At 48.0% G+C, this 11,314-nt stretch overlaps 1 protein-coding gene across 1 annotated transcript in view; it reads right to left on the bottom strand.

Annotated features, from left to right (window-relative positions):
• Positions 1-10,842, bottom strand: part of LOC138246947 (sulfate transporter-like) — a 90,148-nt gene extending 79,306 nt beyond the window's left edge. Inside the window, exon 1 of the mRNA XM_069201694.1 lies at positions 10,688-10,842. Within this exon, the coding sequence (XP_069057795.1) occupies positions 10,688-10,842 (155 nt within the window). The remainder of the gene's footprint in view (positions 1-10,687) is intronic.
• Positions 10,843-11,314: the final 472 nt, after the last annotated feature.

Raw genomic sequence — 11,314 nt, forward strand, 5'->3', positions numbered from 1 at the left:
CAGGCCTGCCACTGCAGCCTGAGTGAAATAACGTCCACGTTATTTCACAGCCATTTTACACTGCACTTAAGTAACTTATAAGTCACCTATATGTCTAACCTTTACCTGGTAAAGGTTGGGTGCTAAGTTACTTAGCGTGAGGGCACCCTGGCACTAGCCAAGGTGCCCCCACATTGTTCAGGGCCAATTCCCCGGACCTTGTGAGTGCGGGGACACCATTACACGCGTGCACTACATATAGGTCACTACCTATATGTAGCTTCACAATGGTAACTCCGAATATGGCCATGTAACATGTCTAAGATCATGGAATTGCCCCCTCTATGCCATCCTGGCATTGTTGGCACAATCCCATGATCCCACGGGTCTCTAGCACAGACCCTGGTACTGCCAAACTGCCTTTCCCGGGGTTTCACTGCAGCTGCTGCTGCTGCCAACCCCTCAGACAGGTTTCTGCCCTCCTGGGGTCCAGCCAGGCTTGGCCCAGGATGGCAGAACAAAGGACTTCCTCTGAGAGAGGGTGTTACACCCTCTCCCTTTGGAAAATGGTGTGAAGGCAGGGGAGGAGTAGCCTCCCCCAGCCTCTGGAAATGCTTTCATGGGCACACATGGTGCCCATTTCTGCATAAGCCAGTCTACAGCAGTTCAGGGACCCCTTAGCCCTCCTCTGGCGCGAAACTGGACAAAGGGAAGGGGAGTGACCACTCCCCTGACCTGTACCCCCCCTGGGAGGTGCCCAGAGCTCCTCCAGTGTGCTCCAGACCTCTGCCATCTTGGAAACAGAGGTGTTGCTGGCACACTGGACTGCTCTGAGTGGCCAGTGCCATCAGGTGACGTCAGAGACTCCTTCTGATAGGCTCCTTCAGGTGTTGCTAGCCTATCCTCTCTCCTAGGTAGCCAAACCCTCTTTTCTGGCTATTTAGGGTTTCTGTCTCTTGGGATTCCTTAGATAACGAATGCAAGAGCTCATCCGAGTTCCTCTGCATCTCTCTCTTCACCTTCTGCCAAGGAATCGACTGCTGACCGCGCTGGAAGCCTGCAAAACTGCAACATAGTAGCGGAGACGACTACTGCAACTCTGTAACGCTGATCCTGCCGCCTTCTTGACTGTTTTCCTGGTGGTGCATGCTGTGGGGGTAGTCTGCCTCCTCTCTGCACTAGAAGCTCTAAAGAAATCTCCCGTGGGTCGACGGAATCGTCCCCCTGCAACCGCAGGCACCAAAGAACTGCATCACCGGTACCTTGGGTCTCCTCTCAGCACGACGAGCGAGGTCCCTTGAATCCAGCAACTCTGTCCAAATGACTCCCAAAGTCCAGTGACTCTTCAGTCCAAGTTTGGTGGAGGTAAGTCCTTGCCTCCCCACGCCAGACTGCATTGCTGGGAACTGCGACTTTTGCAGCTACTCCAGCCTCTGTGCACTTCCGGCGGAAATCCTTTGTGCACAGTCCAGCCTGGGTCCACGGCACTCTAACCTGCATTGCACGACCTCCGAAGTTGTTTTCTGGCGACGTGGGACTCCTTTGTGCGACTTTGGGTGAGCACCATTTCACGCATCCTCATACTGCCTGTTTCTGGCACTTCTGCAGGTGCTGCCTGCTGCTGAGAGGGTTCCTTGTCTTTCTCGACGCCCCCTCTGTCCCCTGACGCAATTGGCGACATCCTGGTCCCTCCTGAGCCACAGCAGCATCCAAAAACACTAACCGCACGATTTGCAGCTAGCAAGGCTTGTTGGCGGTCTTTTGGCGGGAAAACACTTCTGCAGGACTCTCCACGGCGTGAGGGATCCGTCCTCCAAAGGGGAAGTTTCTAGCCCTTGTTGTTCCTGCAGAAACCACAGCTTCTACTGTCCAGTAGCAGCTTCTTTGCACCCACAGCTGGCATTTCCTGGGCATCTGCCCATCTCCGACTTGCTTGTGACTTTTGGACTTGGTCCCCTTGTTCCACAGGTACCCTCGACTGGAAATCCATTGTTGTTGCATTGCTGGTTTGTGTCTTTCCTGCAGAATTCCCCTATCACGACTTCTATGCCCTTTGGGGAACTTTAGTGCACTTTGCACTCACTTTTCAGGGTCTTGGGGTGAGCTATTTTTCTAACCCTTACTAATTTCTAATAGTCCCAGCGACCCTCTACAAGGTCACAAAGGTTTGGGGTCCATTCGTGGTTCGCATTCCACTTTTGGAGTATATGGTTTGTGTTGCCCCTATCCCTATGTGTCCCCATTGCATCCTAGTGTAACTATACATTGTTTGCACTGTTTTCTAATACTATTACTGCATATTTTGGTATTGTGTACATATATCTTGTGTATATTTGCTATCCTCATACTGAGGGTACTCACTGAGATACTTTTGGCATATTGTCATAAAAATAAAGTACCTTTATTTTTAGTATGTCTGTGTATTGTGTTTTCTTATGATATTGTGCATATGACACTAGTGGTACTGTAGGAGCTTCACTCGTCTCCTAGTTCAGCCTAAGCTGCTCTGCTAAGCTACCATTATCTATCAGCCAATGCTGCTAGACACCCTATACACTAATAAGAGATAACTGGGCCTGGTGCAAGGTGCAAGTACCCCTAGGTACTTACTACAAGCCAGTCCAGCCTCCTACAGTGACATACTGGGAGTTTAGGCAGGCGAAGGCATACATAAGACACAAACCTCATTTCTAACTTCAGTTGTTTCACTGACAGTGCAATATGACTGCCCCACACAAAGGAGATCCTCAAGGGAATCACTTCTTCAAGTCTGATGCAGCCAGCAAACCTGGACTGTATGATGCATTTCATAAGATGCCCTGTCTCATGGTGACAGAGACACCCTTCTCAACAAATACTGAACCCTGCAGTATCCCATGCAGTCACACTAATCACAGAACATCACATACTTACACTCAACTGAAGTACTGATTGAGGAGATCTGACTGCATGTCTCCACCTTCATCCTCTTCACTGTCATCCTCACTTGGCATTTCAGGAGGCTCACTCTGTGGCACTGCTAGCTCCCCCTCATCAGGGATGTATGTAATGTTTCTCCTCAAGGTAAGGTTGTGGAGCATGCAGCAGGCCACAAAAATCTTACACACTTTTGTGGATGAGTAGAGGAGGGTTCCACCAGTCTTGTCAATGGCCCAGAATCTTGCCTTCAGGAGCCCAAAAGCCCTCTCCACAACATGCTGTGTTCTTCCATGTGCCTCATTGAAGCAGACTTCCGATGGCGTAGTTGGGTTCCTCACTGATGTGGACAACCAGGAACGGTTTGGGTATGGAGAGTCCCCAGTAAGAGTAAGCGACATGTGTGCAACCATTAGTCCAAAGCATCATCTCACTAGCAGCAGACATAGCATACAAACACACATGACATATGTTACTTACCAACCAGCAAGGCACTCCCTGGATACAGTTGTGTCATCAGCTGTGGAATCGAGCTGTTCCCCATGATAAAGGCATCATAGACTGAACCTGGGTACCGGTCACAGACTTGAGAAATGTAGAGGTCTGCCAGACAAACTACTTGGACATTGATGAAATGGTAGGTCTTCCTGTTCCGATAGACCTGTTCATTTCCATGGGGTGGAACCAAGGCTACATGGGTGCCATCAATGGCTCCCCTAACATTTCCGATGTGTGCCAAACCAGAGATCTCTGCCTTCACATGGGCAAAATCCTCACGTTGAGGAAACCGGATGTAGCTGTCCAGGTGTTTCAACACTGCTGAGAGAACATCCTTCAAGACCAGACTGAACATAGGCTGGGACATCAAAGCAGTTAGAGCCATTATGTTTTGGAAGGACCCTGTAGCCAGGAAGTGCAAGACTTACATGGCTTGTGCAACGGGTGGTATGCTATTTGGTTGACAGAAGGCTGGCATTAGATCTGGACCCAACTGACTACAAAGATGCACAATTGTCTGCCTATCCAGGTTGTAAATCTTGATGATGTGTCTGTCCTCCTTGACCTGCAAGTCTGCTAGTGAATGGTACACAGGAGGTTGTCTGATCCTTCTCCTCCCTAGAGTAACTATGTGGGGGAAAAAAGGAAGTTGTGGCCATCTTTCATTGTGTACCTTACATATTTCTTAAAATATGTCATATTCGAACTGTGACGTCTTGTGAGTCACTGAAAACATGATATACAGCACTCATCAAAACTAACATTTAACAATTTTGTAAGACGTTACCCCCTTGCTTTTTAACATATGTGTACACATCCTCTATCTGGACAGCAACAATATATGCATGTAACTTACAACTCTGACTGTGATGCAATGTACCAAATCCTGGAATGCTTGTGGGGGGGAAGGGTGGTAGCTCTCCACCCAATTATGTTGTCATATGTGCTGGACCACGTATCACTATGTACACTGAGACAGGACAAGGCCAGTGCTCAAGATTCGACAGGACAACACTTTACAAACTTGTGAAGCATCTAAAATTGTGTTTCTTTATACTGCATGCCTCTAAAATAGCAGTTGCCTGACCTACTTCACTGGACATTAGGAATCTCCCGTGACCGCTGGCAGAAGTCGTCATGGCGGTAGGCAGATGTTACAGCATCAGGCTTTGCCGTTGGAGAACATTGCTGCCCTTGGTGGTCTTGGGCCAATGGCAATGTCCTCCAGCAGTGATGGTAGCGTGTGTGGCGGACGTGGCCGCCATCTTCAGCAGAATCCCTCACTTTACTCCTGACACTGCTGCCAGCAAGACCTTCACTACCTGAGCTGCTGGGTACCGCCTTGGAAGCAATCATGCCTTGTTCAACAGGTGATAGGGTCCCTGCCTTCTTGCAAGAAGAACTTGAGAAGTTGGTGGATTAGGTCCTACCCCTGTATGAACAGCTCCATGGTGCACCAGAGGAGCAGGTAAGTGCCCCATGTGCACAATTTTCTCTGTACCTCTACTCATCGTAGCTTTAGTCAGCTGAGGCTTAGGCCCGGTTTGTCATATTGTGTCCTCAGAGCCCTGTAGAACAGTATGCAATAATTATTGAGCCATGTGCATGTATCTATGTCAAGTGACAGGTTTGGAGTCCTGAAACAATGTGCTAAGTTTGTACTGGGTGTTCCCTGGCCCATATTGTGTTGGATGCACATGACTAGGTGAGGTGTCAAGATAGACATCCCCATGCCATAAAACATGCTTCATGTGCAGTCATATGTGATTGCATGACAGCAGGAGCTGTGAATGCATGTTTTGTGTATTGGTTGATCAATATTTGAACTCGTTCTGTGTTTGCACAGTGATCTCTGGACACATCTGGTTTTGTTGGACTGTAAGTCTACAGCCAGGTAATGATTCACAAGGCCCCTCAGCTCTGCACATAGACAACCAATGGAAATTATCTATAGGCTACAAGATGTATTGTGATGCATGTGATTTGTCAGATATGATGTTTTGTGTAGGTCTGTCTACTCAGCCTGCAGAGACTGGGGCCTATCTATTGCTACTATACCAAACATCTAAATCTAGTCTGGTATTGTTTCCCTTTTGCAATGCAAGTGTGGCACTGTGCCCACATCATGTACCTCTGCACAGCATGTGATGTTGCTAACTCATGCCCTCACTGCCAATATGTAGCTTACTGAGCCTCTGTCCACAATTAATATGGGAATTGCATTGGGGGCAGGCTGGTGATCTGTGAATGATATGCTCTTTTCAACTCTGACAATGTGTGTCACATAGCCCTGACAGGTCACTTGATCCCACATCCCTGCTGTCTCTTTCATCCAGCTCTGATGTGTCCTGTGCAAGAACCTTGCACTTTGGACATTGCACATCTGCAGACAGTGTGTTGTTAACTGATTTGCCATGATTTTGGACTCTGTGGTTTGGGCATAAAGCTGGACATGTACAATGCATGGCCAGATTTCTATTAAGGTACTATAGGTGTGTATTGTCATGTTGATGTAACACACATACCCCCACTCCCTGAGGAAGAAGGTGCTTGCATCCGTACCTGCAAATGTCCATACATGGACAGGCTTGACTCTTTGTGTGCTCAACATGTACCTTCCTTCATTGTGGTCCAAGCACAATGGGTCACTCTTTAGGCTGGCTGTGACCTGTTTGCTAGCATTGCAATTTTTTTGGTAATATCAATGATGCAGGTAGGTGTTTGTAATTACGGTTGCTGTCGCCCAGGGACTGTATGCAGCACAATACATTCATAGTTAGTGCATCTTTGTGTTTACCTGTCACTTGCCACTTTGGGTGATGTGTTCCATTTTTATCCTGGTCAATGTCATGCGGCCAGCTAATTTCCAACAAAAGTCACAGTTGGCCTATCTGTTCAGTGCTGGGTCTGAGGTGTGGGGTGTTTAGGGCACCCTATTGGGGAGTGTTTATAGTCATGTCCCTGGGTCCAATGACTGGTATGTTCCCCAGGTGGACAGGATGGTCATAACAGGATATCATTAGGTGGGTGCACTGACATGTATGTGACTCAGCCATTTTGTATGGGACTTGTGGACATATGTGTGGGTTGACATCTGCAACCCATGTACAAGTTTTCTCCATTGTATTTTGGGTACTGGAGCCTCACAGCAATCTGTGATGCATGGGTGTCCATCATACATGTGACATGACTTACATGGCAAAATCATGGCAGTGCAACATACTACTTTTCCTTGGCAGGTGGGGTATGTGCATTGTCTTGGCTGATGTGTCATCAGTGTAGCCAGCATTCCAGTTGCCTATGTGTCTACATGTGATCCATTCTACTAGGACACATGATTATGCATGAGATGTAGGCACGTGCTAGCCATGCAGATGGGATGATGTCTGGAATCTCTAACATATATGTCCATGGGGTCCTGTTGCTGTATAGGTACATTTGCAATGGTTGTTAATTTACTGTGATGCCCCAGACAGGACTGTGTAATCATCTGATGTTGTCAGACAGATACATTCATGCCTCATAGGGTGTAATTAGTCATTTGTAACTGCAGTGGCCATGATGGACATGACAGGTAGGGCCAGGGTGTGGATCCACTCCATGACTATTTGTAGCTTTGATGTAGAAAGTTGGTTGTAGGTGCACAGCACCTGTGTGTTGATTGAAAATTGTGCACTGACTTTTGGGATGCATCATGGTTTGACTTGCAGTTATGTTTGCATCACATGTGTTTAGGCTCAAATATTCATCCACAGACAGATGACATACTTGCCATGTCTGATATGTGGGTTGTGATGTAGCTTCTCATCGTATGACAATTTGGTGTCCTTCAGTTAGTGGTTGCACAGTTTGTGTCCTTCCTTCCTGCATTGTACAGCTGTCTACAACAAACACACTCAGAAGTAAACATGAATATGTGTGTGAGACATTGGTGGGGGCTATCCGGTGCCTTAGAGGACCATTCTTGTGTGTATTCAGGAGACATCTCTCCATGATGTTTAGGACCTGACTTCATATTTGTTGCTTGCAACACCACATGTGGGGCATGTCTGAGTGGCCTTGCTACTACTTCCTGGACACATTTTGGGCAGGTGTCAGTTGTAGGACTGTACATTGTTGTGATCTGTCCATAGTGACATGGATGTTTCCATGTCTCCTAATCCAGGCATGGCATGTTTTGTACCAGTGTTGTCTGCATTTCATTAGCAACATCTGTTATTGTTGATAGATTACATCAGTGCAAGTTGGATGTGTGCATAGGCTTGTGTCTGTGTAGTTGGTAGGGTACTTTACAATGAGATCCAATGTTGGCTACTGGTTCACTGGGGTGTGCTGTATGAGGCACAGGTTTGGGGTGGAGTGGTCACCTAGCTGTAGTATGGTTAGTGTACTAGCTAGACTTCATCCATGCTACTGTAGTTGTCTAAGACAAATTTGTGCTCTTGTGTTACATTTATAATTCCAGATCTCATGCATGGTTTTGTATTGGCACATGATGGTGCCACCTTGCTGGCACTTCATGTGGGGGGCCACTTGACATTATGGTATGTTGTGTATCTCCGAGTTGTGACTGAAGTGTTTTCATGTCCATGTCATGACCCTACTTCACTTTCTTTTGGTTGCATCAGCACCAGCAGGTGAAGGAAACAGGGCCACCCAGAATGGGGAAGGATCTGGCCTTGGGACGTCGGATTAAGACACCACCAACACAGAGGAACCAGTTGCCCAGAGGGCGAGGTGGTGGGGGCACAGGGGAGACCGAACATTCTTCATCACCATCAGATTCCTCCTCCAGTAGCCACCCTCCATGTTGCGCCTCACCCAGTTGGCTGTGCCCCCACAACCAAAAGGGTGGGCGCCTTCTTTGCTGATCCAACCCCTGTTAGCCCTGCTGCCCTCAGTGAGGAGGCTATTGACCTCCTGAGGTCGATCTCTGTGAGTCAGTCCGTCATCGTGAATACCATCCAGGGACTGGCAATCCAAATCCAACAGACCAATGCGTTCCTGAAGGGCATTCACTGTGCAATGGGTGGCCTTCAGAGATCTTTTCAGACTCTGGCCTCCACACTGATGGCAGCCAGCCACCCCTTGTCTTCCACCCCCTCCACCTTCCTCTTCCCAGTCCAAATCCCCCCTTCCCCAACCCACCCAAAGCACACAGACAGACTCTCATTCATTCACTTTAACAGGCAAGGGTAGCACACACAAACACAAACACCACAAGACACACTGGCACACATACACACAGCATTCATCCACAGACACAGCAGCAGTCACAATGTGCCCTGATATCACCCCACCCCCAGCATCATACACACAACATCTGGCACACCTATAGACACAACCATAGTAGTCAATGATACAGCCACCACATCCATCCTACCCACAGAAACCACCCCAGCAGACCCTCAGACATCCACCCCACTCACCACACCTGAAGACACCACAAATACACCTACATGCAGCACATTCACCAAACCTGCAGTCACCCTCCAACAGACACCCAATCACGGCATCCACCTGCACCACCAACCCCCTCAGCCCAAAACACATAAACACCCTCACTCACCCACCCAACAGACACCCACCACACATAAGCACACCTCCCACAAACACGGTCCCAAGACATCCACACCTACACATCAGACAACCACTCCCTCAACCCCCAAATCCCGACCCCACCTTCTGATGACCGCCCCAGTGTGTCTAAGAAAGTTTTCCTTTGTGAGCTTGACCTTAGCCCTGTTCGCCCCCTGTGCCACCCCAAAATGATAATTTCCCTCCCAAAGTCCACCTCCAAGGCCTCCCCTGCCAACCCCTGCAAGCACCCATGCCCCTCCCCCACCAGGAAGAAGCTCACCCCTCCCTAGAAGGCTCCCCTCCTTCAAAGCTTAACCCCAAACTCCCTCTCCCAAACCCAAATCCCCACCCTCCACCACCACCCCCAATAATCCCTGAAGTGCCTGCCTGCCCCGTTGATGCCCTTACATCTGGAGGTTACATGGAAGTCAGGAGTTAAGCAGGGGCCCAACAATGTGCCTATTGGCCCAAAACTATTTTTCGACTGGCCATTGGCCTTGGACTTTGGTTGACAAATCTCATTTTGGAATAAAGCCAACCTGTTGTTGATTTATTGGATACACCTTTGTCCTGCATTTAGTTCCCTAGCTTTCTGTTGTTCTGAGTGACATTGATTGTGTGCCTGTAGTTATGTGTGTTTGGTTTGCTTGCTGATCCATGTGGTGTTTTTTGCAGTATGCAAATTTGTGTGCAGTGCTGTTGTCCCCCAAGGGAAGGGTGTGTGTTGTGCGATGGGCATTTGTGTGTAGCTGCAATGTTGGTGTCATGGTATTGTGTTGTGTTTGTTGTGGTATGTGTTTCTTGTTGTGTTGTGCGATGTGGGCATGTATGGTGTAGGACTTGTCCCCCTGATATGGCTATTGTCTACATGTTGTGTGTGTGTTCTTGAGTTTTGTCAGTGAAGACATGGTGTATGATGAGTTGTGCTAGTTTGCTTTGCATTTGTTGTGCATGTGTCCATTTAGGTGTGTGTCCCTCGCAGGTGGTTGGTGTAATGGTATGTCCCATGGAATGTGAGTTGTGTTTGCTTTGTTGCCTTTCCCTTCCCCATTGTGTGACTGTGCTTGACAATTGCGATTGGTATTGGTTGTCCCTGAGATCCAAATGTGGCCAATTCCTGTGTGCATGCTATCTGTGGACCTGTTCAATGTGATATGTGTCACAGTGCTGCCTCCTTATATGTATGGCCCTGATGCTACTATCCCAGGTCTGCATGTATTGTTGTTGTGGTGCGCTTTGTGTCTGTAGTCTATTTGTCTCTGTGTGTATTGTGCATGACATTGTGCTTCCACTGTGCTATATGAGTGTGTGTGTTGATAGCAGGGTTGTTTGATGGTAGTACTGTGTGTGTGCCATGGTAAATGTATGTATATGTGTGTTGTATGTTTGGCCAGTACCTGTCCAGTGTTAACTGTGAGTGTGTGGAATGTGCTTGTATATGTACAGTAGTTGTGTTGTTTTTGCTGTTTGTATGAATGTTGTATGGCCATCTGCATCCCTGAGCCTGTGCTGTGTAGCCATGTGTACATGTGTAGTATTGCTGTGCAGTGTGTGTGTGTGCTGGCTGAAGCATGTCAGTGTTGCAGTTTGTGCGTGTGTGTTTTGAATGTTAGCTTAGCTGCTGGCCGTGTCGTTTCACTCCCCCTATTATGTGTTTGCTAGCATTGCAATTTTTTTGGTAATATCAATGATGCAGGTAGGTGTTTGTACTTACGGTTGCTGTCGCCCACATCGGCATTGAATCCATTGTCTTTCGCCAAGCAGGAGCAGCAGCATGATGTTTAGGAATGGCTCCATGGCGGCTCCGGACAGGTATGGCTGTCTGCAGTTGTCTCCCTTTACACTGCCCATTTCCACTTTCTGATACATGGTGGTTGGACCGCTGCAGTCACATTGGCAGTGTGCAACCTCCTAATAGGTCCGGTGGAAACATGGTCAGTGCTTCCAGGGGACCACAGTGGTCTGTGCTGCCTGGTGGCGCCGGTGAACTGATGGCGGTCTTCTATTTGCTCCACCACCAAATTGTGATCAGCCCTAAGTATGCAAGAAACAGCCAGTTTGTCTTTGAAATAAAAAAACATAATTTCACTAGTCTATGTCCCCCCATAACACAGGTAGTTAACCACTATAACTTATGGATAGAAAGCCCATTTTGCCAACAAAACTAACACAAACTTAGTCCCCTAATGGACTACTTTAAAGGCACTTGGGTTGTCAGATTGCACAGCTCTGGACAGAGACGCCAACCAAATTCCAAATACTATGGTGGGATGTTTATGATAGCACCATGACTCAAAAAGCCGAAACCAGACATGCAATAGAAAGATGGCACAATGTCTTC

This window comes from Pleurodeles waltl, chromosome 7 (genome assembly GCF_031143425.1).
Source record: "Pleurodeles waltl isolate 20211129_DDA chromosome 7, aPleWal1.hap1.20221129, whole genome shotgun sequence".
Classification (NCBI taxonomy): Eukaryota; Metazoa; Chordata; class Amphibia; order Caudata; family Salamandridae; genus Pleurodeles; species Pleurodeles waltl.